Raw genomic sequence first — 27511 nt, 5'->3', positions numbered from 1 at the left:
GTACTTGTGGAGGTGATCCTGCAGTGGTAATCGATGGGTACCTTTGCCTTCAAAAGCTCATGCTCCAAAATATCTGTTAGTCTATAATGTGCCACTGGACTTCTTGTTGTTTTTGAAGACACGTGTTGACTCGGCCCCTTGCCTGATAAAAGTAAAGCCCTGTCTCACCACAGCTGCAAATTAGATATCAGAAATGCAGACTGTGTAGGTATCCCAGCCTTAGTTTCACCATTCAGTTACTAAAATTCATGATAAATGGCTAATTACAACCATTTTAATCAAGTCAAGGTTTCTTCTGATCCCAAAGAACCAGCCACAAAGCAAGATCAATATAAAACTCTGATCTTACCCAATATTCAGGAAATCTAATGGCGCTGACATAAGCTTTTTCTATGATTTATCCGGCAAACTAAGTACCCTTCAGTGGGCCATCAACTTGAACATTCACAATGTGCCAAACAATTTGTGTGGAACTTAAATTCTTCATTGTGTTATCACAGGAACAAACACATTTGAGATACAGACAAGTTACTTCTCCATTGACACCTGACAGATTTTGTACAAGATTTTAGTCAATTTTATCAGGATAGTTGCAAGGCTATCTTACGTTATGTACTATATATTTTACAAACTTTGTGTGTCTGTCTTTCTGTCTATCAGTGTATCTGTGAAAGAATTCCTCACACACCATGGCTACGTCTACACGTGAAGCCTACATCGAAGTAGCCTATTTCGATGTGGCGACATCGAAATAGGCTATTTCGATGAATAACGTCTACACGTCCTCCAGGGCTGGCAACGTCGATGTTCAACATCGACGTTGCGCAGCACCACATCGAAATAGGTGCAGCGAGGGAACGTCTAGACGCCACAGTAGCACACATCGAAATAAGGGTGCCAGGCACAGCTGCAGACAGGGTCACACGGCGGACTCAACAGCCAGCTGCTCCCTTAAAGGGCCCCTCCCAGACACACTTGCACTAAACACCACAAGATCCACAGAGCCGACAACGAGTTGCAGACCCTGTGCATGCAGCATGAATCCCCCGCTGCAGCAGCAGCAGCCAGAAGCCCTGGGCTAATGGCTGCTGCACACGGTGACCATAGAGATCCGCATGGGCTGGAGAGACAGCGTCTCTCAACCCCCCAGCTGATGGCTCCCATGGAGGGCCCCACAATTTCGACGTTGCGGGATGCGGATCATCTACACGGTCCCTACTTCGACGTTGAACATCGAAGTAGGGCGTTATTCCGATCCCCTCATGAGGTTAGCGACTTCAACGTCTCGCCGCCTAACGTCGAAGTTAACTTCGAAATAGCGCCCGACGCGTGTAGCCACGACGGGCGCTATTTCGAAGTTAGTGCCGCTACTTCGAAGTAGCATGCACGTGTAGACACAGCTCATAAGAGCTAGGACCACCAGTTTTGAAATGCAGCTTCCTCTTATCATAGCTTCAAGCAAGGTAAGGGTGTGGTTGTGGCAGGGTAATGGGATGTAACTGAAGTTCAACTGCATCTCTTAAAATGGAAAGGGAGGTGTCTGGTAGTGGAGACCATTATAATTGTACAATGACCATGGGAGCTGGGTTAAGCGCAACAGCAAGAGGCCAGCGATGGGGATCATGATAGCCAGAAGCCCCCTAGGCCGGCGGGGGGCAAGAGTCTGGAAAGTGATTTTTACGTACTATATGTTACACAGAGTTTGTATGTCTGTTTGTCTGTGTCTCTTGGCCAGCCAGGGGATATGCGCCCCTTCCCTGGATATGCCCAACTCAGTTGCTATGGAGAGGCACTTCACCACCATCCCAAGCTGCTGTGGTGAGAGAGAGCTGGTTTTGTCCTCTCTCCCTGGGACAGCCACCTTACTAAAGCCCTCATCCCCAGCCCCACTCAGAACAATGTTCTGTGTGAAGAAGAACACAATTTATTTGATTTAAGGACCTGAAATTGACCTGTGGTGAATGACTCATTCTTTTGGGACTGGGAGTGAGACACGTATCCTTTCAAAGGGATGGAAGTTTTCGTCTGCATCTTCAAAAATTACAAGCATTCCTGTGACACCTTGCAGACTAGTGTATTTGTTAAGATGCACTTTTTTTTGGACAAAACCCAGGTGAAAAACGGAGATTAAAAACAGAACCCAGGACTTATGTTCCTTGGAAGGGTGTGGGGCGAAGGGATAAAATGTGTAACCTGTCTGTGACAGGACCAGTTAATGAAGCAATTTGGGTTGGATGTGTTCCATTCCTGAGACTATCAAAAGTGGGGAAATTGCCCTTGTAATGCATAAGATATGTAAGATCCCTTTTCAGGCCAAGGTTGACAGTGTGAAATTTGCAAATCAATCCCAATTCAGATGTCTCCCTCTCTAATCTTGTGGTAAAATTCTTTTGTAAAAGAATGGTGACTTTTAAATCCCTTTTTGATTGTTCAGGGAGGTTAAGTGTGTTCACATTCCTGATGTTGGATTTATGTCCATTCATCCATTGGTGCAGGGTGTGCCTGGATTGGCAAATGTGCACGCGAGAGGGGCATTGCTGGCACATGATGGTGTATGTCACATTATTCAACATGGAGGTGTATGAGCCCCTCAAGATGTATCTGATTGGTTAAGGCTCTGTGATGATGTTGCTTGTATAGGTACGTGGACAGAGCTGGCAATGGGGTTTTTTGCATGTACAGGTTGCTGGGTTGATGTTTCTGTGGTGTGATCGGTGGTTGGGCAGCTGCCTGCAGGAAAGGACTGGCCTGTTACTCAAGGCTTGTAAGACTGATGGATAATTTTCCAGCATAGATTGTAGACAATCAGTGATGTGATGGAGGGATTTAAGCTGTGGACTGTAGGTGATGACAAGCTCGTTCTGCTATTTTATTTGTTGGGCCTATCATGAAGAAGGTGACTTCTGGGTATTCATCTGGCCCTGTCAATTCTTTTTCTTACTTTCTGGATGGGCAATTAAGTTTTAGGAATGCTTGATAAACTTTCTATGAGTGTTTGTCAGTGTAACTGGAGCAGATTCAGTTGTATCTCAGGATTTAATGTAGACAATGGGTCATGTGATGCGAGCTGGATGGAAGTTGGAGGCGTGTATGAAGGAATAATGTCAGTAGGTTTCTGGGATATGATGGAATTTATGTGACCATCATTGATTTTTACTGTAGTGTCCAGGAAGTGGATCTCTTGTGTGGACTGGTCCAGGCTGAGGTTGACAGTGGGGTGGAAACTGTGGGTCTACAAGGGTCTCCTTATCTTGGGTCCATATGAAGAGGATGTCATCAATACAGCACTGCTCTTGGGCTTGGCCACTCCAGAGGAGGGATGGGACTGCCCTTGCTCTCCCTGAAAGTGAAAGCAAAGGGTGGGGGTGGGAGTGAGCACTGGGTGGGGGCTGCCTGTGACCCTTCATGCACCCTGCACACTTTATCCAAAGAACTAGATATAAATAAGGTTGCAGACAGTTTCGAACAGAAGGTTACAATGAGACATAATGTCTACCAATGTTCTACCAAATTTGGTTTTTGTCTTGGCAGAAATATTCATCTTATATATTGCTTGCTAATAGGGAATTCTTCTCACCATGTGTGTAATTACATATGTGGCTTGACTTCAATCCTTATACTCTGGGTGGAGCACAGACCATCGACAAGTCTCCTCCATTTCTAGATGACCCCAGAGGTGTCCCAATTGTTGTCCTTCAATATCTGTAGATCTTCTCCACGTTGTACGAGGCCTTCCTCTTCTGCGTTTTCTTTGAGCATGGATGTGAGCTCTTGAGGGACTGTGCTGGAAGATGGTTTTCTGAGAGTGTGGCCTAGCCAACCCCACTTCTTCTCTTGATTTGAACATCAAATGGTCCCTGTCCTGCTCTGTTCCAAAGCTCCTCATTTGTGACCAGGCACTTTTATGAATGTCTGCAGCTTGTAATTGGAAGACGTTTTAGTGTGCCAGCTCTTGCATGCCTCTTGGTGGTCACTCGATAAGGAGCAGGACGTCTTCATGTCACCCACCTATTTGTGAGTCTTGTAATGGCTGATCACCCTGATTCTGGAGCCCCAGGTCTTATCACTGAAGGGGCAGGTGTTATAGCTTGGGGAGTTGGGGCTCAGGTCTCACTTGGATAGAAGATCACGTTCTTCACATTTGGGTTGAAGGTTATCAGTATTTCTCAGCAGATGTTTTGTGTGACCTCAATATGGCATGAAGAGTCTTGATTGCAGCTGTTGCTTTCCCTATTCTGGCATTGATACCACTGTCTGTTCCTCTGTCTCTGCCCATAGTTCTCTCCGAGTAGGTGAACTGCTCTACATCTTCCCGGTCATCCCCTCCCAGTGTGATGGTGGTGCTGTTGGACTAGGTGATCCTCATTGTCTTGGTCTTTCCCTTGTTGATTGGCAGTCTGGTAAGTGAGGCAGTTTTGTCTAGTGTTGCAACCTTTGCCTGCACACTTTCATGTTAATGTGAAACGAGGGCGACATTTTCAGCAAAATTAATGTCCTCTTACAGTTTGTAAAGTGGCCACTGAATTCGCCATTAATGGCCATCTGTTGTCCTGGGACAATTTCCCCTTTATGCACCTGGATTCAGAGAGAGTTTTGAATCTGAATTCACTTCAGGAAGAAAATGTTGTTAATACCACAATGTTCTCTTGCTGCTGTCTCCTTCTACCACGTGCCTGACAGAACATTTGGTGTAAACTCAGTTCCCTTTCAAACCCACACCTATGCTCAGAGGTGGTCCATCCTAGTCTCTTGGTTTGTTTAATCTGAGCCTCTCTCCATGATAAACAATGTAAAAAAACCTCCAGTGGGAGGAAGACTTTCATAAGGAGTTTAATCTATCAGATACAAATTCAAGATGAAGAGATTACAGCCATAAAAAGGAGAAGACTTACACACACCAAACAATGGAAAATTATACAACGGTAAAAACTTGTCCCAGTTACTTTTGTATTTCCCTGAAGCTTCACAAAAATCTTTGAAAAACACCTGCTTTGTCTATCTACCAGGCAGGTCCTGGCTCTGGGCCACCATAGCAGAGGAAACATTGCAAAAGAAAGTGGCAAAGCATTTCTATCATCAGAAGGTTATTTTCTGCGATGAAATGGTTCTGATACTGATCCTCCAGAGTCACCGTGTCCCACATCATCATAACCTATATCTTCAGGAGGCAGGAGTGGGGTTTCCTTCTCCATCCCAGAGACATCTCCACTCCTTAGCGAGTGCAGACTCCAACCTGAAAATGCCAAGGAAGACGCATGTGGTCAGGAGAATGGTTCTGTGGGTAAGTGCAGCTGCAGACACAGGTGGAGTGATCTGTACAGAAGAGATTCTGACAGTGGGTCTGTCCCACAAAAGCTCACCTAATAAACTATTTTGCTAGTCTTTAAAGTGCTACTTGACTGCTTTTTGTTTTTATTTGATTGCCCCGCTTTGTTATCTTGCAGCCACGCAAGAAATTGAACCTAGAAGCTGAGGGAAATGTTGGTATCTTGCTGGCTTGACAAGACACAGCAGGGCCCTGATTTTCCTCTCTCCATTCCCAGAAGCCTCTTCTTTGCGGGAAGGAAGAGTGGGGAGAAGGAGTTTTTCACAGGAAGTGGTTCGACCAGGGCTGTTCCTGTGCTGTGAAGTCCATATTTCAGCCAACCCGTTCTGTAGAAATGCAGGGAAGTACAAACTCACCTGTCTGTGAGTCCCTGTTCCTGCTACTCTCCTCACTGCCTTCTTCATCATTCTTCCCCCAAACAAGGTCATCGTCATGGATAGACACTTCTCTGGCATCATCATACCCATCCCCTGGGGCATCTGCAGGCAGGGCAGGGGCATCTGGTGGGAAGATAAGAAGTGATTATTAACAGAAAATTCTCATTACGGAAAGAATCAAAGGGTAAGTCGCAGATACACCAGCTATACTGTCCATGGGAATCTCCCAGCATTTTAGCCCTCAGGGCAATGAGAGGAGCCTTCCTCAGCAAGCCTCAGACTGTGGGATTTCACACACCGATTTGGTTCATTTCTGTAGCTGGCCAATGGGATCTTCAAGCTCCGAAGTGAGCAGCTGGAGGGAGAGTTCTGGGAAGAACTGACAGGGACCTAGTCCACAGGGACGGCTGCACAGGAGCTCTGCTACCAGCACCTCAAGTGTAAAGGACTTGGAGCTATCCAGAGTTTGTCCCTGACTTCCTCAACCTCCCATAGCTCTACATGATTTCATTGTGTTCCCTCAGTCTCCATTGCACTGACACTGCTGGGAGCTGAGCCAGCTAATAACAGAGGGACTCTTGGGAGTAACATCTCTATGTCCCACCCACCCCGTCACATTGTTTGTGACACACGTGTATAAGGTGTAATAGCCGTGTACTGGGAAAGGCTGGCAATGAGCCCTGCTGCACTGGGGAGGTTTCTGCTTCACTCTGACCTCCTTACAAACGTGAGTAGCTCCAGCTCAGATAGAAAATAAAGGCATGTGTGGGTGGGAGTGGGAGTGGTGGAGCTTTCTGGTGTTTTAACAAACTACTGTTGTTCCATCTTGAAACAGAATTAGTTTCTGGCAGTGTAATGGAGCTTCCCCAAGGTGGATTCTCTGCTCACCTGGGCCACTTGGAGTCTGAGGCGCGTCATCCCAGGCAGGCTCCTCCGCATTGTCGTAATCCAACTGGGACCCCTCAAGGGAAGCTCCATCTGGAACAGCAAACACCACCCTCAGCCCAGGCACTGGCAGTGCAGGCGGCCCTTAGAGCCAGAGCTGTTTCCCATGGCGTGTGGGAGGGTGAGTTGCAGGTGCCCGTGTTGAGAAGGGCACAAGTCAGAGAACTACAGTAAAACAGGTGTCTCAAAAACATCCAAGGGCTCAGAGTCCCGACCGAGTACAACAGTGGCTCATTTGTGTGTTGCAGTGGGAGCAGGGTCTGGCCTTGTGCTGAGATAACAGGCTGGAACATGGGCGCTGCCAGGCCAGAGCCGGCCTGTGCCAATCTAGTAGAACCCTGCAGACAGCTTTGAATTGTCCTGTCACACATTATCTCCTCTCTCTGAGCAGTGTGAGTTGAGCCCCACTGGACTCAGACACAGTTTACTCAGACAGTGCCCCAGCTCCTCACCTGGGGAGATCCCAAGTATCTGTGCTCAGGAGAGGGTCACGTGCTCCATCCTGAGGCTCTGTCAGAAACCCTGTTCCACGGGATTGGACCCGAGTGTATGAAATGTGAACCATGGGAGGGGAAGCGGCTGCAGCTGCAGGAAGTGTCACAGAAGTTCTGTTCTGTCCCCAGATTTGGGTCTCTGGCCTGAGTCTGCTCCTTCCCCGTTACCTTGTTCTGATCCAGGATCGTTTTCCCCCTCACTGTCCCCGGTGTAGTACTGCAGCTTCCTCACTGACTCATCTGAATAGGAGACTGCAGAGACAAGAACCAGAAATTCATCACAGTGAGAGCAGCTGAACGGAGGGGCGGGGAACACACCGGGGGCCTGGAACAGGATTTCTGGCTTCAGTCTGGTCCTCCTCCCAGAGAAGATGCTGAATCTCTGTGACTCTGAGCAGTGAGGGGCAACACACATACCCAGGAGAAATCTGGATGTTACTGTGGTAAATGTGACTGACGTTATGTTACAGTTTGACTTGCAAGATGCTGTGGTGAGTGAAGGGAATGTCTCTGGCCACTGGTCCAGGGAAGTTCCACAGCGGTTGGTCTCCTCGGCCACAGACAGGACTCTTACCTCTTAAGGTTAAATACCTGCCTCCCCCATGAATCAGTTGATCAGCTCTTTGGGGTGTTTCCAGCCTAACCCAAGAACAAAGTCTGTGAGTCACTCTAACCATCTTGAGAGGGGTTCTGAGGGATGCTGCGTGTGTTCCCAAAGTCCTGCTACAGCTTAGGCCTTGGGCAGGATGTTCCTGTCTGACACTGAGACAAAATGGCGCAAAGGGTAACAGAGTCGTGACTCTAAGCCACAAGGCTCTCCTGGGCTGATCCCTCTGCTCTGGGGGCAAGAAGGAGACCACCTAGGAGACCAGTGTCTGAGACAGGAGGGGGCACAGAATAGCCTCGGCCCCAATGTTCCAAAGCAATTTTCAAAGTATAGGCTCGCCTGACGCCAGAGACAGTCACTTTCCTGACCCTCTCACTGGAAACATTCCCAGGCTGCAGCACGGGCAGATATGACATGAAGTGTCTGGAGAGCTGGGACTCACACAGAGTATGGCGGAAAGAAAGCAAATCTCACAAAGGCAACCTGAGTAACTGCTGGTCTCACTACAGACCCAGCTGCCACAAGTAGAGCATGTCAAAAAACAGCTGGTTTGTTTCCACGGCCATTGTAAAAATAAATAAACAAAAGCATAGATACAAATGCTTTGCCTTGAGCTTTTTTGAAAGTTTTTGGCAAATGCAAAACTAAAGAGTTTGATGCTGAAGATCCCTTTTGTGTTCTTTTGGACATTTGTAATTTTTTTAAAAAAGTAGGTTTATAGATTAAGGGAATTTATAATAGAGAAGTTAAAGTAAACTCCAAAAACATGTTTTGTTTAGAAAAGATTGAAATTAAATGAATGAATGTGTTTGGAATAAGTGGGTGTAACTGATATGAATTTGTGTATTTTTTGGTGCTTCCAAATCTGCATTTTTTACCAAAATATTTTGTTATACATTCTTGTGCTCAGCTCTAATGAGAAGCTCACAGGGCTGAAGCTGCACTGATGTAGCTCTGTGTCAGGGCCTCAGGATGAAGGGTGTTAGATAGCTGCTCCCTGTCAAGGGTGAGACAGACATACCTGAGCGACTGAACATTTGCTTCTCTCTCATGAGGTTATAATCAATCTCCTCGTACACGGCCTCAGAGAATGGATCCAAGGGTCTTTTGCTGTCTGCAAACAAAGGACAGGGTTAGCACAGGGTCAGAGAAACCAGTGTTTGGAAACATCATTAGCTCATCCAGCCCTCTCCTGTTGGGCCTGGTCCAAGCCTGAACCCCACCTACTCTCTGTGAGTCTGTAAGGTGCCACAGGACTTCTTGTTGTTCTCAAAGATACAGACCAACATGGCTACTTCTCTGATACCTACCACACAGTCTCACTGCTTTGTCCAGGCTGGATTTAAATGGGCTGGTGACAGAGACAATGTCCCTTTGCACAACTTACCATTGATGATGGCTCCTAAGACTAGTTTGGTGTCAGGCAACTTCCTCACATTTATCTTAACTGTCTGCTTTTTAATTTCATCCCATTATTTCTGGTTATTCCACTTTGAAGCAACTTAAACCATTCTTCCCTCCATGCTCATGTTTCCACCCATCCGCAAAATAATAACTCTTCTTTTCACAGACTTTAAGGCCAGTGGGGACCATCAGAACAGTCTGTCTGACCTCTTGTATAACTCAGCCTGTGACACTTCACCCGGACACCTCATGTTTGAGCCCAAAGATCCATTTAGACTGTATCACGTCAGGGGAATCAGCTGTTGTGTTCCACAAGCAGAGAGCAGGAGGGAGTGAGGTACCTCCGATGGTCAAGGCCCCTGCAATGGCAGGGAAGTGAAAAGCTGAGTGATGTCTAGGTAATCCTGACAGGGGATCTGTGCTCCAGGCTTCAGAGGAAAATGAAAATCCCCCAAGGTCCCTTTTTGCCATTTTGACCTGGCTGAAAATTCTTTCCTGACCTTCAGTCTGGCAATTGGTTTGACCCTGAGCTCATGAGAAGACACACCAGCCGGACACCTTAGATGGAGGTTTCTCTGTCCCACTCAGAGAGCAGGCCCAGCCCATCCAATGTCATGTGTGAGGCTCTTGCTAAAGCTGGATGCTTTAGAGAAGGGTGAAAACAAAGCTCAGAATGTGAGGGCTTCCCCAGATTCCTTCCTCCTTGCAGGTAGCTGGCTGGAAAGTTGCTCACAGACCATGCATGTGGATGGCAACCCCCCTGCCCCGCTTTCTTTCCAAGGAGCTCACAGCTCATATTGGTACAGGGTACTACAGATGAAAAATCCTCCACAAGTGCCACCTGTGAGCATAATACAGAGCAGTCCTGCTTTCCCACATTGTTCCTCCCGCACAGTGTCCTTTCTACTGCATCTCCCTCTTCACAGCCGTTTCCCACGGCTCTGTTTTAATTCCCTTTCCCCCCGACAATATTTCCAGTTTCTCAGGGTTCCACTGCCTAATGACTCCGTGACACTGAGCACCACGATGTGGAACAGAAATTGCAACCCCACGCAGGACCTTTGGGAACCACTGTATGAAATCGGTGACTGGCTTATGTACGATTCTGTTCTAATGCCTATTGGAGAGTTACCACAGCTCCTTCATGAAGGAAAAACACAGATGGTGGGAATGGGGGGATTAAGGTGAATCACTGAGATTGTAAATAGTTCCAGAAAGGAAAGAGCCTTCCGGGTGGTCACACAGACTGGTTCAGAATGGCTTTACTGGAGATCAAGAGACAGAAAGATTTCTGAGATAAAAGGTGCTTTTAAACAGACTCAGGGTCTCCATAGCGACCTAGCAAATGGACAGGACAGGTTGGTGGAGCCTCCCTCTGGGGAGGCAAGTCCCAGCTCCTCCTGTTCTGCTTCCCCAATGCCCCATGGCAGTGCCCAGAGACAGCTCTCCATCAGCCAAAGGAGCCCCTATTTGGCTGAAGCCTTAAGACCTCCCCTCTCCGCCAGAGGAGCCCTGAGACTGTGACTCTCCCTAGCTAGTAGCACATTCAGTCAACATAATAATAAATGAGAGAGGAGTTAACGGGGACCCTCAGCCACCCACCCAGCCTGGTTACACCACTCCCTTTGGCACCCTGCAGGCCCCTGCTGTTGCAGAGGCTTTTCACACAGTGACACCCATTAGGACTCACCTCTGCGCTGGGCCCTGGCACTTCGCACCTGCACCCCCAGCAGGATTAGGACCAGGCAGAGCAGGGCCCCCAGGATAATGCAGACCACCACGAGCACCGTGACTCTCCCACTGTCGGATGAAAGGCGGCGCAGGGGAGCTGGATGGAAACAAACATGTGACAGGGAGAGATGGGTCTGTGAGAGTCCAGGGCAGGTGACAGGGAGCTCCCCAGTCACTCATGGCACAGCCCAGGGTGGCAGTGTAATGGGCTGGGACATCTGTGTGCCTGGGTGGCAGCTCACAGGCTGCTGTTTAAATCGTGGGCCTGGCACTGTCAGCTGAAACCAGGAGCCAGGCCTTGTCCTGCTCAGCATGGCCTGTAGCTCCCACCAGGGTGTCATTGTCCCCTAGATGTGAAAGGCCATGGAAAGGAGGTCCTGCCTTCAGGCTGCAGCTCAGAGCTCCCCCTCTGGGACCCAGCCCAGGGAAATGTAGCCTTGATGGGAGGAGGGGGAGGTGTTACCTTGAGTATTCGGAGAATCTGTCTTCGGTGTCACACCTGTGAAGGGAAAAGGGGGAGAGTTGGAGCCTGGCATTGGGGACAGGGATGTGGTTGTTAATGGGGGATCATCTCTTCTGAGTTCCTGGGAGTCTCCCTCTGTCACCTGCACAAGCTCCCTCTGAACCAGAACCAGAACCAGAACACTGGTTTTGCTTTATTGCCTACAGAGAGAGAATGCTGAGGTGAGTGGACTGAGTTGTGTGTGTGAGGCTGGTGAAGAATTTATCTGCAATTCATATGCCTATTTTCAGCACTGTATAACCTGAAACGGGAACTCTAGGTCATTGAATACCCCATTAGTTTGCAATTCATCTGTTCCTTGGACACAGCAGGAGACACACACAGATCTGTGGGGAACTCTAGACAAGACCTACATGGCACAGTCTGGGCCCATCTCAGTTTGTTCATCCCAAGCTGCCTATCAATGTTGTCTGCGGAGAGGTTTTTCTTGCATCTCAGGCTCCCTTATCACACTGAGTAAACTCGTCTCTCTTCTAATTAATTTAGTAACTTCCAGGTTTGTTGTTAATCAGACATATTCTTGTGCAGAGATTTTAAATCTGTCTCTGATGAGATACGACCAACAAGAAAAGTTCCATCCTAACCCTTCCCTTAATTAAACAGCTCACATGCATGTCTGTGCGCACACACACATACGCAGAGTTTCAGAATTACCAGTGCAAGTAATATGTGTCTCTTCTCTTCTGTCATCACAGGACTCTGCATTCCATGGCTCAGACGGGCACTGCCAGAGGGAGCTGTGCTGCTCACTGCATTGAACACGGTCCAGCCATGCTGGACCAGAACCTTCTCCATATGTAGAGTCTCCAGCAATGTACCCTCCATCCCCGCAGTGCAGCTGTTTGCAGACAATTACTGCGGTGACTGTAGACATCTGATTGGAGCAAACGCTGCCCCACGTCCCATTGTAGAAAACCTCCAGCCGCCCGGCACAGTCACTGCCGCTCACCAGCCGCAGATCTGTGAACTCTGGAAAGGAATGCGCAAAAAAGGGAATTAAACCATCTTCTTCTGTCATGACCTGAGGTGTGAAGGGTGAAGGCTGGAAGGGGCCAGTTACCAGCCACTAAACACTCATTTTGTTAGCTTAAGGCCTAAAGGATTGTGATATTCACAGGCCAGATGCCAGCTCTGGCCAAGGCTGAAGTCCTCAACTGAGAAGTGACAGTCTCCTGGCTGGCGACCAGAGCAGGACTGGTTACTGCTTTGTTGCTCTCCTCGAGCAGTACCTGCTGCAGGGCTCCTCCCTTCATGCTGAAGGCTGGAAAGGGGAAACTAAAACAGGAGATGTGGAGAGATTTTCTCTCTTTGGCCGAGTGAACTGAACCAAAGTGAGGCCAGAGATCCCAAGGGGCTACCTGTGCCAGTTATGAAGGACACTAGAATTGGCAAATCACACAACTCTGTCATTTTCAGGATTTAAATGGGAACTGATTTCTGTGTGTGTCTTTACTGGCTTCTTCCTGAAAATAACCCTTTCATTTTCTAGTTAATAAAGACTGTCTGTGGTGTAAGATCGAGGCCCTTTCGTAAGTGCTATTTTCTCTCCGTGAAGGTATTTATGCACCATAATCAAGTTGTCTCTTGATGTTCTCATGAAGCTGAACCGTTTCAGTATCTTAAATCTCTTATCACAGGGCTTTTCTTCAAGCTCCCTAATCACTTTGGTAACTCTTCTCTGCTCCCTCTCCAATTTCTGTGGCATCCCACCTGGGCACAGTATTCCAGTTCCTGTCTCACCAGTGCCACACACAACAGTAATGTTCAGTTCCCAGCCCTACTCACTACACACCTGTCTACATATCCCCGGCTCACATTAGCCCATTTCACCTCGATTTGCCAAACACAACACTCTGGCACTAAAAGCTCATGGTATTTCCCCACTGGTACCCGCAATCCTCTGCAGTCACTGCTCTCTGTAACAGAGTCTCCTTCACATACCAGAGCTGTGTCTACACAGCCCCTCCCTTTCAGAAGGGGCATGCAAATGAGCGAGATAAGAAATGTAAATGCAGTGCTGATTTAAATATCCTTTGCCTCATTTGTATATTCCTGCGTGATGTGGCTTTTGTAAGAGCCATTTCTGGAAACCAAAACATCCATGTGGATGGGGTTCCTTTGAAAGGAAACCCCGCTTCCGAAAGCACACTTCTTTCTATTTTGTTTCCTTTTGAAGGAACCCCATCCATGTGGCTGGTTTGGCTTTTGGAAATGGCTCTTCTTGAAGTTATATCACGAGAGAATATGCAAATGAGGTGTGTGATATTTAAATCAGCACCTATTTTGCATTTCTGATCTCTCTCATTTGCATACCCCTGGAAGGGAGGGGCTGAGTGGACGTAGTGCAGCATTTAAACATTAGTGTAATCTTGCCATTTCATCACCGCCTGTGGGGGGCAGCTGAGGACTTTCTAATGGTGACCCAAGTAGATAGTTGCACAAGGGAACGGGAGGCAGACACAGCCAGGGAGAATATCATTTTCAGCGATCTCCTCCCCTGTCCACTACAGTGCCTGCTAACCAGGCTCATGGCAGAGCACTCACAGACCAGACCTGAGCAGAGAACTCCTGCATCCTCTTTGTGTCTGCAGTTGTGCTGGCCCCAGCCCCTGGAAGGACACTCCCAGAGCTCGGATTCGTTCCCAAAGCACTTCACATCGTCCAGCCAGATCTGCCCAGATCCTCGTCCATAATGAGCAGAGCCAGTGGCATTGACGGCATGTCCACATCCCAGCTGTTTGCAAACCACATTGGAGTCTGACAGGTCCCAGGAATCATCACAGACTGTCCCCCAGGTGCCACTGTAGTAAATCTCCACTCTCCCGGCACAGCGACCCGCTCCATTCACCAGTCTGATCCGCCTGCTCCCTGCAGGGATAGAGCCCAGCTGTCAATGTGGACTGTCCTAGGAACAGACAAAGTTTCTGAGCTTTGGAAACGACTCACCCGAGCAAACGACACCGACGTCCTCAGCAATTCCTGCCTGGGCTGTCTCAGACACTGAGTTGTTGCAGAGAGTCAGACGAGCCTCATTCCCAACACACTGGACCCTTCTCAGCCCCACAGGGCCTGTTCCCAGCTCAGACTTCGGGGGGTCATAAGCTTTCTCAGCGACTCCGCACTGGAGCTCCCTGCACACCACGCTGGCATCGTTCTTGTCCCACTGCTCATCCAGCACTCGGCTCCACGCACCACCGAGGGAAATCTCCACTCTGCCATCGCACCGGCTCTCTCCGTTCCGCAGCCTGAGCCACTCCGAGCGACCTGGGCTCCGGAGAGAGGGAAATACACTGAGTGACACTGTTGTACACTGGAGACCAGACAGAGTTCCGATTAAATTTTGAACTGTTTCTCACTAAGAAGATCTCCCCAGGGATCAGAGAGTGTCACAGTGTTAAAGGGAACAGCCTCTCTCAGAAGATACTTTCCTTTTGGGGCTAGACGTGGAAGGTTCTGTAAGGATTGTACACGCTGAGCATGGTGGAGCAACTTCCTAGCAGGCGCTGTACACGAGTGAGCGAGGCCGCCCCTGCAGAGTGCTGTGTGTGCTGGTGGAAGAGCTGCTGTGGTTTGTAGTAATGTACCCAGGTTTAAATGCCTGTCAGCCAGTGGATGGTGCCTGCACAGGCACCGAGCAGGTGACTTGGGAATGACTTCAGCAAGGTAGTGATGAGGGAGTTTGGCCAATGAAGGAACAGGGCTCATGGCAGTCGAGAACAGGTTCCGGTAAGTAACTTCACTTAGTTCCCTCGGGTATTTGCTCCATGGGTGGCCAATGTCTCAGATCACCTGGGTCGTGCACAGGAGCTCCGAGTGTTAGATCCTGGCAATGGTGGTTCTGACTGGAGAAGTTCCCTGAAGTGTGGTGTCATCTCTGAGCCCAATGTGGTTCCAGAGGATGACTGCAGCTTGTGTGGAGCGGGGAAGGGGACATTCTGTGTAGGGGGCTATTGTGACTCCCTTGGGACGTGTGCCTCAGTATGTGCGTGTGTCAATGAGTCCCACACAAGGAGGCAATGTCAGAATTACTGACTGAGTTCTGATGTGGGTGGAGCCAGGAGAGACTGACATGGTAAAAGACAAGCAGCAGGTTAGTGCCGGATACACCCAGCTGGCTGTGTCTGGTACAGCAGGCACTGATGTGACATCTGGGGGGTGCAGTGCGTGTGCATGGGTTCCGAACAGCTCTACGGTCATGGTACCCAAATATCATTTGGAGCCCAGGAGTGAAATCCTGGCCCCTCGGGGGGCAATGGTAAAACCTCCATTGACCTCAACGGAGCCAGGAGCTAGGAAATGCTTCATGTTGCAGGTGGAGTGTGATGGTAGAGAGCAGCTTTGGGGCTTCCCAACATCGCTCATGGGTAAAACTGGCTACCACGGCCCCTCAGGGAGGGCAGGAGCCCTCATGGCTGATGGACGGGGCCAGGAGCCGTTCCTGATAAGAAATTTGCTTTGCAACAACTGTCGGGAGAAATCAGCCCCCCCATGCGCTGTGAAATTCCCCCCTAGAACCCAGGTCCTAGCTGGGTAGTTCAGAGGAGAATCAGGGAATTCAGTTTCAGAAGCAGGTCTCAGTGTCAGAGAGAAGCATGAGAGCTGCAAGGTGAGTAGCCTGCAGGGACAAACCTCTCAGCTCTGAAGGGGAGAATACACCTCTGCTGAGAGTGCTGGGCAGGGCCCTGTTGGCTTAGTCATGGCGTGTAATGGCCCCAGTGACAGCGGATGTGTGGGAGAGAGCTCTGGATGCAACGTGTACTCTGTTAGGCAAGGTACAAATCCAGGGCTTCTGCAGTAGGTGTCAGTGTAAGGAACCCCCCGTACTAGCCAACCAAGCAGCTTTATGGTGTCTCTGTCCTTGGAGAGGAATATGGGGCAAAGGTGGCTCTGCCTCACTCACTTCAGAAACTGGAAAGTCACAAGAGACCAGCAGGGAAGAAGAAAGCACCAGGACGATATTGTTGGGAGAGGTGACCATCCTCCAATCATTAGCACTAGACTGCAACCCTGCCTCGGCTGCAGAATTCATTGGTGATCATCATATATCGTATCGATATGTGGTGTCTTAAACTAGACTTCATGGGGTGTGATTTGCAGAGGCACTGAATGCTCCCAGCTCTCGTTAGAGTGAAGACAACATGTGAATGTTTAGAGAATTTGTCTTCACCCTGCATGATGGGTGGATGAGCGCAGGGCTGCCAGTCAAAACAGTAAGTTTTATCCCAGCTGTGCTGATGAATCACTGGAAGTGCTGGGCCTCGAGGGCTGTGGGGAACTTAGGCATCTCACTTTACTTTTGTCTCTCTCTTTCACTATGTGTAAAGTGGACCTAATAATAATTGTTACCCACCGACTTCCCTGGAGTTTTGAGAGGGGTTAGTAATGGCTGGACAGTCCCTTGAACAAATAAAATAAATGAGGAATGTTGAGCCCTCTGAAAAATCAGGCCCTGAGGGTTTCAGGCAGGTGCCAGATCACCCCAAAGGAGTTACAAGTTTGGAACTTTGGTTTTAATGTGTCTGTGTAAAATTTTCAAAAGAGTTAAATGATGGAGATGCCCAAGTGCCATTTTCAGAAATGACTCAGCCTGAAGGAGGGCTCCTTATCTCTTATGCTATTGAAGTAAATGGGACTCAAGTCCCAAGGTCACTTGGGCACTTTAGAAACATTCTTCTTGGGTTTCTAAGTGTCTAAGGTGATTTTGAAATGGGCATAATCACTATCTGCTGTCATCTGGGGTGTTATGAGGACAAAATTATTGCTGTTGGTGGTGCAGCCCAGTACTATGGTAATGAGCACCATAGAAAAGCCCATAAGCAAATTAATAATTCTGTATGCAGTGCAGTGTCTGTATGGTACCTCGAGTAATTAAAGCCCTGGGTCACATGTGGAATGATCAGCACAAAAAGAAATATTCAGCAGCTCCTTCATCCCCTGAGCACCATCCTACCAGAGCAGTGAAGGAGTCAGGAGCCGGTAGCATGGAGGAGAATATTAGGATGTGTACATGCTCTGGCAGTGTATATGCACAAGTGAAGAAGGAAGATGAATTAACGTTGCATGAGCAACCTTAGCTCCGGGGTTTCTTAATTCTTGTGCATTTGGCTGTGACTAAGTAAACTAAATAACACTGTTTAATGTTTTAATATAAGGTAAATATTAGAGCAGATTAAAAACCCAAAACCCTGTGAAGTATTTTAAATGCAATAATTCACTTTTTAAATACACATGAGATACCGGCATGTGAAACTGAATGAGAGATTTTTGTTTACATTCTAACTAATCTGTTGACTCATTTGAAATTCCAGAAAATTGAAAAAAAGTCATTTTCTGTTGCATTTTGAGTTTTACAGGCTCTCTCTCCTTCTTCCCCATTTGTACTTTGGCATCTTTTTTATTCTTAAGCCTTTTGAAAAAGAAGAGTAAGAAAACAGGGAAATGGTATTTTTTCCAACTAGAAAGATGATATAAAAGTTTTTAAAAAGCAAAGGGAAATGAATTGTTACTTTCTCTGTTCTGTGTTATCTAAAATACCCTCAGGAATTCACCTGAGAAAAGGGAAATATGATTTTCCACGGTTTATAATTCAGCCCAGACTGGAAGGAATTTCAGTGCCACCACTCACTCCTTCCCAGACTGTAGAGGCTGCTGCAATCAGTGAAGGCACAAGAGCTTCTCACTAAGATACCAAGAATGTCTTATAAGAGAGAGTGTTACACAACCTCCGTGTTGGGAATCACTTTTAGCCCAGCCTCTCACAAATTGCCATTGGAGGTGGAGGGCGACAGTGAATTGGTCACACTTATGAAACAAGAAGGACCAAGTGCTGCCCATGTTCTGCTGCCCTGCGTAAGGACAGGGGTTCCTGATATCCTTTGTCAGCTTTCTTCCCTCTCCACTCCTAAGACAGGCACTTTTTTCCCCTCCTCACCCCCGGAGCTCTGCTCTCCACTGGTTCCAGTTTAAATTCATCTTTCCTGAAGATGGGTGACCAGAGCGGTAGAAGGATTTCAGATGAGCTCTTAGCAGTGCCTTGTGCGATGGCATTAGCACTTCACCTTTACTGGAATTGCCTTGCCTGACACCATCCCACAGCACATTTGTTTTATTTTTTTCCAAAGCTGCATCGTATTTGCAGCTCCGAGTCATCCTGTTTCTAACCCCCCATCCTGATCTCTCCTCTGTCACTTCCAGATGAGGACCCCAACTTTGTTGCAGAAAGTCTTATTAACCTCCAAGAGCATCACTTTCCACTCAGTGCTTTTTTACCCCTGTCCTCACAGGCAAGGTCAGCTCCCAGACTGCTGCACTGGGAAGTACATTGGGGGGTGGGTTGCCCTCCATGGAGAAAGAACAGTGAAGAACTATTTAGAAAAGCTGGACACACACATCCATGGGCCAGATCAAATGCATAGGAGGGTGCTGAGGGAGGTGACTGATATGATTCCGGACACATTGTTTTATATCTTTGAAAACATTTGGTGACTGGGGAAGATCCCAGACAATTGGAAAAAGGAAAATGTGGTGCCCATCGTTAAAAAAGGGAAGAAGGAGAATCAGGGAACCTGAGACCAATCAGCCCTATCTCAGTTCCCAGAAAAATCATGGAGAGGATCCTCAAAGAATCCATGTTAAAACACTTGGGAGAGAGGAAAATGATCAGGAACAGTCAGCATTGATTCACCAGGGACAAGCCATGCCTGACCAACCTGATTCCTTCGACAGTGATATAACTGGCTCTATAGATAGGGAGGAGGCGGTGGATGTGATATACCTTGCCTTTAGAAGAGTGAATGGGGGGTTGATAGAAGCCTACAGCTTCCTGAAGGGGGGCTCTAAAGAGGACGGAGTGAAGCTGTTCTGAGTGGTGACAGATGAGAGAAGGAGAAGCAGTGATCTCAAGTTGCAGTGGGGGAGATCTAGGTTGGATATTACAAAAAAAACCTACTTCATTCTACTTCATAAGTACTGGAATGGGTTACCGAGGGAGGTGGTGGGATTTCCATTCCTAGAGGATTTTAAGTCCCAGCTTGACAAAGCCCTGACTGGGATGATTTAGTGAGGATTGGTCCTGCTTTTAGCAGGGAGGTTGTCTTGATGACCTCCTAAGGTCTCTTCCAACTCTACAAATCTCTGTTTTTACAGGTCAAGCCAAACTTTCCCTTGTCACAGATACTCTTTTCTGAAAATGCTCTTTACTTTACTTTGATTTTAACACATTGTCCGTTATTGCACATGCAATACACGAATTATTACACATGATTTATAATCGAGCTCCCTCTCCCTGTGCTGTGCCCCAGGGTTCCCTCCTCTGGGGACTGTGCCACACACTTAGGGGCAGGTGTCATGAATCCTGCATTTCTCCTGCACTTACCTGAGCAAACCGCACTGGCATCATTGTCGTGTGAGCACTGAGAGGGCCCCAGGGCAGTGACAGGGCATCGCCAGAGATGAGGCTCATTTCCATTGCAATGAAACGTGTCCTTCCAAACAGAGCCTGTTCCCTTCCCAAAATACCCTCCTCCTGGGGCTGATACAGCAAATCCGCAGTCGTGCTGATGACAGAGAACGTTGGCATCTGCTAGATCCCAGCCTGAGTCACACAGGGTTCCCCAGTCACCAAGGACCTGGAGCTCCACCCTCCCTGAGCACTCTGTGCTGCCGTTCACCAGCCGGACGCCTTTGAACCCTGGGGAGAGAGAAGAAGAGACGGAACCTTGGAGCTATTTTATAGCAAATATTTTAAGAAAGGAAAGTTAGAGCCATTTGATACTTTTCTCATTAAATTGGCGTCTTTGAGGTTTTGATCCAGCCCAACCCACCCTGCTCCCTACACAGGGATATCAGTACATTGCTTCACCTTAAACTTGTTAGCTGCGTCTACACGTGCACGCTACTTCGAAGTAGCGGCACCAACTTCGAAATAGTGCCCGTCACGTCTACACGCGTCGGGCGCTATTTTGAAGTTAACTTTGACGTTAGGCGGCGAGACGTCGAAGCTGCTAACCTCATGAGGAGATAGGAATAGCGCCCTACTTCGACGTTCAACGTCGAAGTAGGGACAGTGTAGACGATCCGCGTCCCGCAACATCGAAATTTCCGGGTCCTCCATGGCAGCCATCAGCTGGGGGGTTGAGAGACGCTCTCTCCAGCCCCTCAGCTCACTGGTGGCCACGTGGAGCGGCCCCTTAAAGGTCCCCTCCCCCGCCCTGACTGCAGGAGGCTGAGGCAACGTGCAGGCTGCAGCCTGCACACGCGGGCAGCCTGCAGAGCCCTCAGCCCCTGACAGCCGCGATGGCTGCCCAGCAGCCCCCCCAGCGCTCCCAGGGGACGCCCCCCAAGGGGAGGCAGAGCAGCCAGGGCAGCCAGAGGGCCACGCAGTCTGGGAAGCGGCAGCGGGGCCCCTCTTGGACGGAGGCCAAGATGCGGGACCTGCTGGGGCTCTGGAGCGAGGAGGAGGTGTCCCAGGTAATGGGGAGCAAGAGGCGGAACGCAGATGCGTTCGCTCGGCTGGCCGACGGCCTGGCTGCCCGGGGTCACCCTGCCCGCACTCCTGACCACGTCCGCAGTAAGGTCAAGGAGCTGCGGCAGGGTTACGCCCGGGCCCGGGATGCGGCCAGCCGATCTGGGGCCGCCCCCATCACTTACCCCTTTTACAGGGAGCTCAGGGACATCCTGGGCTCCCGGCACACCTCCTCCCCTCCGGCCACCCTTGACACCTCGGCTGACGAGCCCGAGCAGGCCCTGCAGACGGACTCCGCCCCGGAGGCAAGCCCCGCACCCTGGGGGCCCCCCCCGGAGGCCATCCCCGGGACATCGCGGCAGGAGGAGGAGGAGGAGGAGGAGGGGCGCTCCTCCTCCACAGAATCCAGCCTTCAGATCCTCCTCCTGCCATCCCAGAGCAGCAGCAGGGCCTCCGACCCCCGGGGATCTCCGGACCGTGGGAGCGGACCCACAGGTAGGTACCCCTCTCTGGTGGACACCCCGGGGCTGGAGGGGCGGGGGGAACAGAGATGTGTCCAGGGCCCCCCACACGCTCACATGGCCATGGCCCCAAGGACACCAGGGCCATGGCCCTCACAGCACTGCAGCCATCAGCCCCTGCCCCCCACCACCCTGCATGACAGTGCCATGCCCCATCCCCGGGCCAGGGGGGAGCGGAAACTCGAGGGGCCCCTGGGAGGAGGGGGTGGGACACCCCGCAGCAGCAGCATGTGATGGAGTGGGGGTAGTGCCAAAGGGAGACTCAGCCTACATATGAGCCACCAGAGCCGAGGAGCTCCCAGGGCCAAAGGAGGATCCTGGCGCTACAGCTGGCAGGTGACACCTCTGCCCTGAGCAAACAGGAGGGAGGAGCCGAGCTGGCTTGGAATTGGGGGGCGAGGGCGCGGGCCACAGGTAGAGGCTAGGGGAAGGGTGAGCTGCTAGGCAGCCAGCCAGAGGAGGGGGAAAGCTGCATCCTAGAGGGGCCCCCCTTGGGGTCTTCTCCCCACGACGGGTTGGAAGGACTGTCTCTTCCGACAGCTGGTGCTGACACTCCTGCCAGAAACTGGGCATCTGTGGCCTAAGAAAGCTCTCCTGCTGTCAGACCCTTCGGGGTGAAGTGAGAGTCGCTCCCACCAGGGGACGGGGTGCAGGGCAGGGGGACCCCTGAACCCCATCCATCACAGCAGCATCTCCCGGGGACGGGGATGGGGAACCTGCAGCACAGGGTGGGGGGGACAAAGGCCACGGCTCGGGGCCCACACTAACGCCTGTCTCCATTCTTCTTTCCCCCCTCCTCTCCTGTGTCCTGCACCTGCACCTGCACCATCCGAAGGACCAGAAGAGAGCGCCGGCGAGGCCTCGGTTGTCCCGGAGAGCCCTCTGGGACCCTCGCTCCAGGGCAGCCCCTCGGCCGAGGAACGACCGGCCCCGCGGAGGGCCAGATGGCGGACCCCGCGCCTGCTACCGGCGGCGGCCATGGACCCCCAGCTGCTGGCCATCCTCCGCCGGCAGCTGGAGGTGTCGGAGCAGCACCTCCGGCTGCAGGAGCAGGCGCTGGCCTGGCGCAGGGAGGCATGGGGGGCCTATATGGAGACCATCAACCGGCTGGTTGACTCCCTGGCCCCCCATGCTGCGCCGGCCGAGCCACCGCCCGCCATGCCCGCTCCTGCAGCCCCACCACCAGCTGCTCCAGCCGTCGCCGGGCCGTCCGCCGTCGCCCCACCTCCTCCCCGCGAGGGCCACCGCGCCGAGGGACCCCTGGAGCCACCCGAGACTCGCCGGCGCCGCTACCTTCCGGTGGAGCAGACTCCCACCCAGCTGCGGACCAGACTGCAGGCCCGGTGGAGCTCCCGGCCGGGCACGCCCACTGTTGGGCTGTAGGGGTGAGGGGCCCGGGACGTGCCCCCCCCCCTTGTTGTACATAGTTTTTTGTGGACTGCTTTATGTTGTTGCCCCTGTTTGCCCCGTCCCCCCCCTGTAAATAGTTCTCCCCATTCTCCTCCCTGCTTTTCGTTTTTGTTGATGGCGCACAGTTCTTTGATTTGTTGTTGTATATTGTTTTATTTGTGCACATCTTGCTTTTGTTGAACGTTTGTCCCTCCTTTTTGGTTTCCCTTTCACATATATATTTATTTAAAAAAAAAAAAAAATTCGTTAAGACAAAAAAAACATTTACGTTCACCCACAAGTTCGTGCTGTCATTTCTCCTGGACAAGTGGCGGGGGGCGGGGGGGTGCTCCATGGTGTGGGCGTTGGGGCAGGAGTGTGGGGGAGGAAGGGGTGGCAGTAGGGGGCCTGGGCAGAGTTCACCCCGCGGCCTGTTGCTCGAAGTGGGCCCGCAGGGCCTCCCGGACCCGGGTCCCCTCTGGGTCCACCTGCCGACTGGGGGCAGCAGGTGGCTGCACGTGTGCCCTGCCGGCCTCGGCGGCCCGGCCCTGAAGAAAGCTCTCCCCCTTGCTCTCCACGAGGTTGTGCAGGGCGCAGCAGGCACCCACAATCTGGGGGATGTTGTTGGGGATGGCATCCAGGCGGGTCAGGAGACATCGCCAGCGTCCCTTGAGGCGGCCAAATGAGCGCTCCACCACCTAGCGCGCATGGTTCAGGCGCTCGTTGAAGCGCTCCTGGCTGGCGGAAAGGTGGCCCGTGTAGGGGCGCATGAGCCACGGCCGGAGGGGGTAGGCCGCATCCGCGATGATGCAGAAGGGCATGGTGGTGTCCCCCAGAGGGATCTCCCGCTGGGGGATGTAGGTCCCCGCCTCCAGCCGGCGGCACAGGCCCGAGTTCCGGAAAACTCGGGCGTCGTGGGTGCTACCAGGCCAGCCCACGTAAATGTCCTGGAACCGTGCCCGGCTGTCCACCAAGGCCTGCAGGACGACTGAATGGTAGCCCTTCCGATTGAGGTATCAGCCTCCACTGTGGTGCGGGGGGCGGATGGGGATGTGAGTCCCATCCAGAGCCCCGAAGCAGTTGGGGAAGCCCAGGGTGGCAAAGGTGGCGACAGTGGCATGTGGGTCCCCCAGCCTCACGAGCCTGTGCAGGAGCATGGCGTTGATGGCACGCACGACCTGCAGAGAAAGCACATGGGACAGCCCCAATGAGGGGTGAGCAGGGTGTGCGTGGCCCTGCCCTGCCCTCGCCTGCCCTGGCCCCCCTGCCCTGCCCTGCCCTGCCCTGCCCTGCCCTGGCCCCCCTGCCCTGCCCTGCCCTGCCCTACCCTGGCCTGCCCTGCCCTGCCCTGCCCTGCTCTGGCCCCCCTGCCCTGCCCTGCCCTACCCTGCCCTGCCCTGCTCTGCCCTGCCCTGCCCTGGCCCCCCTGCCCTGCCCTGGCCTCCCCCTGTGGGTTCTCTTACCTCCATGAAGACAGCCCCGACGGTGGCCTTTCTGACACCAAACTGCTGGCCCACGGATCGGTAGCTGTCTGGAGTGGCCAGCTTCCAGACAGCGATGCCGACCCGTTTCTCCACAGGGAGGGCACGCCGCATGGCAGTGTCCTGGTGCCTGAGTGCGGGGGTGAGCCACTGGCACAGCTCCAGGAATGTCTGTCGGGTCATCCTGAAGTTCCTGAGGCAGCGGTCGTCGTCCCACTCCCCAAGCACCAGCCGCTCCCACCAGTCGGTGCTGGTGGGGTAGCTCCACAGCCGCCGGCGTGTGAGGCGGGGGGGGGCGGGGTGCTGCAGGGGTAGGGGCTGAGCCCCGCTGCCCTGGGGGCATCTCCTCCCCTGGGGCAAGAAGGTGCTCAGCTGCCCCCAACATGGCATGAGCCAGGGCAAGCCCTGCTCCTGCCGGGAGGGCTGGGTGGACCTCTACCTGCTGCTGCTGCTGCTGCTGGGGGTCCATGACTGCAGCGCTCGGGGTCTGTGTGCCTATATGGCTCCTCAGACCGTGTGCTGTGCAGGCTGAGTGTATGTGGGAGGGGCCCTTTAAGGGAGCGGCTAGCTGTTGCCCCGGAAGCGCTAGTCCGCCCGTTGACCCTGTGTGCAGCTGTGCCTGGCATCCCTATTTCGATGTGTGCTACTTTGACGTGTAGACGTTCCCTCGCTGCGCCTATTTCGATGTTGGGCTGAGCAACGTCGAAGTTGAACATCGACGTTGACGGCCCTGGAGGACGTGTCGCAACGTCGAAATAAGCTATTTCGATGTTGGCTGCACGTGTAGACGTAGCCGTAAACAGATAATTGGGATTTTAAAGACAGGGTGCTGAATTCTTACGTGAGCATATGGCACTCGCATCATTTGCATGTGAGCACGTCTGATTCTCGGGTGGGATCCTGGGACAGGAAAACAGGAGAGACTCATTTCCCACACACTGGAATCTTTCAGTCCAGATCTGCCCTTGTCCTTCCCCAAAGTGAGCGCCTCCTGGGACAGATGCAGCAACTCCACACTGTAGTTCATTACAGATCACGTTTGCAGCATGGAGATCAAAGTGTGCATCACAGACTGTGGCCCACGTGTTTCCATGTACTACCTCCACACGTCCTGAGCAGGCACCTTTCCCTCCGACCAGCCGAGGCTTAATGTGTCCTAAAAAGTCAACAGAGGCTGAAAGTTATCCAGGGGGCGTTGGGAGCTGGGATGCCTGAGTCGCATAAAACTTTGCCCGAAAGCTCATTTTGGTTTTGTGGTCAAGGGAAGGCAGCAATACAATTAAAATGACATTATATAAGAATGGGAATAAAGGACATTAGAGGAAATCAATATACGTGAGGAGTTCTAAAATAAAGAAAACTCGTAAGAGGCGCTAAAGGCATCAGTATAAAACCCATGGCCGACAGAGCTATGAGCAACGAGATTTTAAGTATGTAAAGTGCAAAGAAACAGATCCCAACCCCCAACAATTGCATAGCTACATTAGAAATGGAGATGGTAAAATTGTGAATAAGAATACACAGAAGGAAGAAATGAATGATGAATACTTTGACTTTGGGGGGAGAACACGTTATCTATTCTTATGTTTGTTAGAATACAGACTTACACAGCTAACTCTCTGTTACTGATTATATGTTTGTTTCATTTATTGTGCAAAGTCACCAATGATGGGAATTACACAGCCTCCCTACATAACAATACTATAATATTGTAATATTTAATTAGCCCTAGTGTTAGGCAGCTTTCCCTAACATTGAATCTGAATCTCCCTCGGTGAAATCATAGAATCATAGAATCCTTGGCCTGGAAGGGACCTCAGGAGGTCATTGAGTCCAGCCCCAGCCTAAAGTGGGATCAACCTCAACTAAATCATCTCAGCCAGGACTTTCTCAAGCTGGGACTTAAACACCTCGAGGGATGGAGATTCCACAACCTCAGTGTAAGTTAGTTATGTCCAGTTCTACCCTGCAAAACAACTGACAAACAATCTTTCACATCTTTGAAGACTGTTATCAGGTCCCCTCAGTCTTTTTCTTCTCTCGACTAAAAATGTCCAATTTGTTCGATATTTCCTCATGGATAACGTTTCCAGCAACTTTTACTCCGTTTGTTGCTCTCCTCTGGAAACTCTCCAATTTGTCCTCGTCTTTCTTAAACAGTGATGCGAAAAACTGAACCCAGCACTCCAGCTGAGGCCTCAGCAGCGCAAAGCAGAGTACGACAATTTCCTCTTCATTGTCTCATATGAAAGTCTTGTTAGTAAAACCCAGAGTGACAATTCCCTTTTTCACAACAGCAGCACGGCTTTTCAGACTGTGATTCATTGTAACCCCACCATTTTCTGCACTACTGCTGCGGAGTCAGGTTTTTTTAATTTATAGTTGATGTTTCTCTCCTGTCTTGTGCTTTGCACTTGTCTTCATTTATCAAGATTATTTTGAACTTTAATCCTGCCTTCCAGAGAGCTTGTGAACCCCCCTCACCTCAACGTAATCCACAAGCTGTGCGAGCACATTCTCCAATCAATATCCAAGTCCTTTAGGAAAATATCCAATTGTAGCAGAATCAGGACAGTTTTGTTTTTTGTTCCTTTTTTATTCACAGGATCAGAGCAATTGCCAAGAGCACGGATAAAGCACCTGACAGCCTGCAGGCCGAGGTCTTACCTAAAGCTCAGCATTTCCCTCAATATTTCCGCTGACTCACCTTCTCCCATGCACCCTGCTTCTGGAGACAGACTTTTAGTCTCCTTCCCTGCAGACCCTGCCTCACCCTCTCTTCTACTTCTTCTTCAGTCACTCACTCAGACAGTGGAACAGTGGCTGAAGCACAAAGGGCATATGAGTACCAGGTAATACCATGCAATGCCAGCCAGAAACGCGCATGAGACTGTCCGTTTTCAATATCAGGGGACACTGGAAACAAGCAGTCCGTGTCTGTATTAGTGAGTGCTTTGAAAATATCCAGTGGAGTTTCTACACAGAAAAGTTTTCTTTCAAAATTCAATGGCTCCTTTGGAAAGAGTTCCTCCACTCCTGGTTCAGGAAGAGCGCCATCTTTCAAAAGCTTCTTTCATAAGAGATCATGTGTAGGCGCTTCACAGGCTCTGATCTTTTGATCCCTGGCCCATTCGTTCCAAAGAGCGGGGCCTGTGAGGTCACTCACTTTCGAAAGAGCAGATCACTGTTCTGATCAGTTTCTGTGTGTGTGGACGCGCTCTTTGAAAAAAGTTCTTTCAGAAGTGATCTT

At 50.8% G+C, this 27511-nt stretch overlaps 1 protein-coding gene across 1 annotated transcript; it reads right to left on the bottom strand.

Annotated features, from left to right (window-relative positions):
- Positions 1-3695: 3695 nt before the first annotated feature.
- LOC142013794 (scavenger receptor cysteine-rich type 1 protein M130-like) lies at positions 3696-26978 on the bottom strand. The gene is made up of 14 exons (XM_074995672.1): positions 26969-26978; positions 25103-25417; positions 19782-20096; positions 14354-14671; positions 13961-14089; positions 12062-12376; positions 11348-11383; positions 10840-10981; positions 8771-8859; positions 7311-7394; positions 6592-6681; positions 5683-5826; positions 5132-5233; positions 3696-3784 (listed from the first exon to the last, which is right to left on the bottom strand). Exons 1-14 carry the CDS (start codon positions 26976-26978, stop codon positions 3696-3698), a joined length of 2178 nt encoding a protein of 725 aa, XP_074851773.1.
- Positions 26979-27511: the final 533 nt, after the last annotated feature.

This window comes from Carettochelys insculpta, chromosome 1 (genome assembly GCF_033958435.1).
Source record: "Carettochelys insculpta isolate YL-2023 chromosome 1, ASM3395843v1, whole genome shotgun sequence".
Classification (NCBI taxonomy): Eukaryota; Metazoa; Chordata; order Testudines; family Carettochelyidae; genus Carettochelys; species Carettochelys insculpta.
This window is presented reverse-complemented; position numbering and strand designations above follow the sequence as displayed.

Excerpts from the sequence above, each read along its gene's own strand:
- LOC142013794 (XM_074995672.1), bottom strand. Across the intron at positions 20,097-25,102 it reads TGCGAGTGCCATATGCTCAC|GGTTCAAAGGCGTCCGGCTG; the intron begins GTAAGAATTCAG and ends CTCTCTCCCCAG. Across the intron at positions 5,827-6,591 it reads TCAGACTCCAAGTGGCCCAG|ATGCCCCTGCCCTGCCTGCA; the intron begins GTGAGCAGAGAA and ends TCTTCCCACCAG.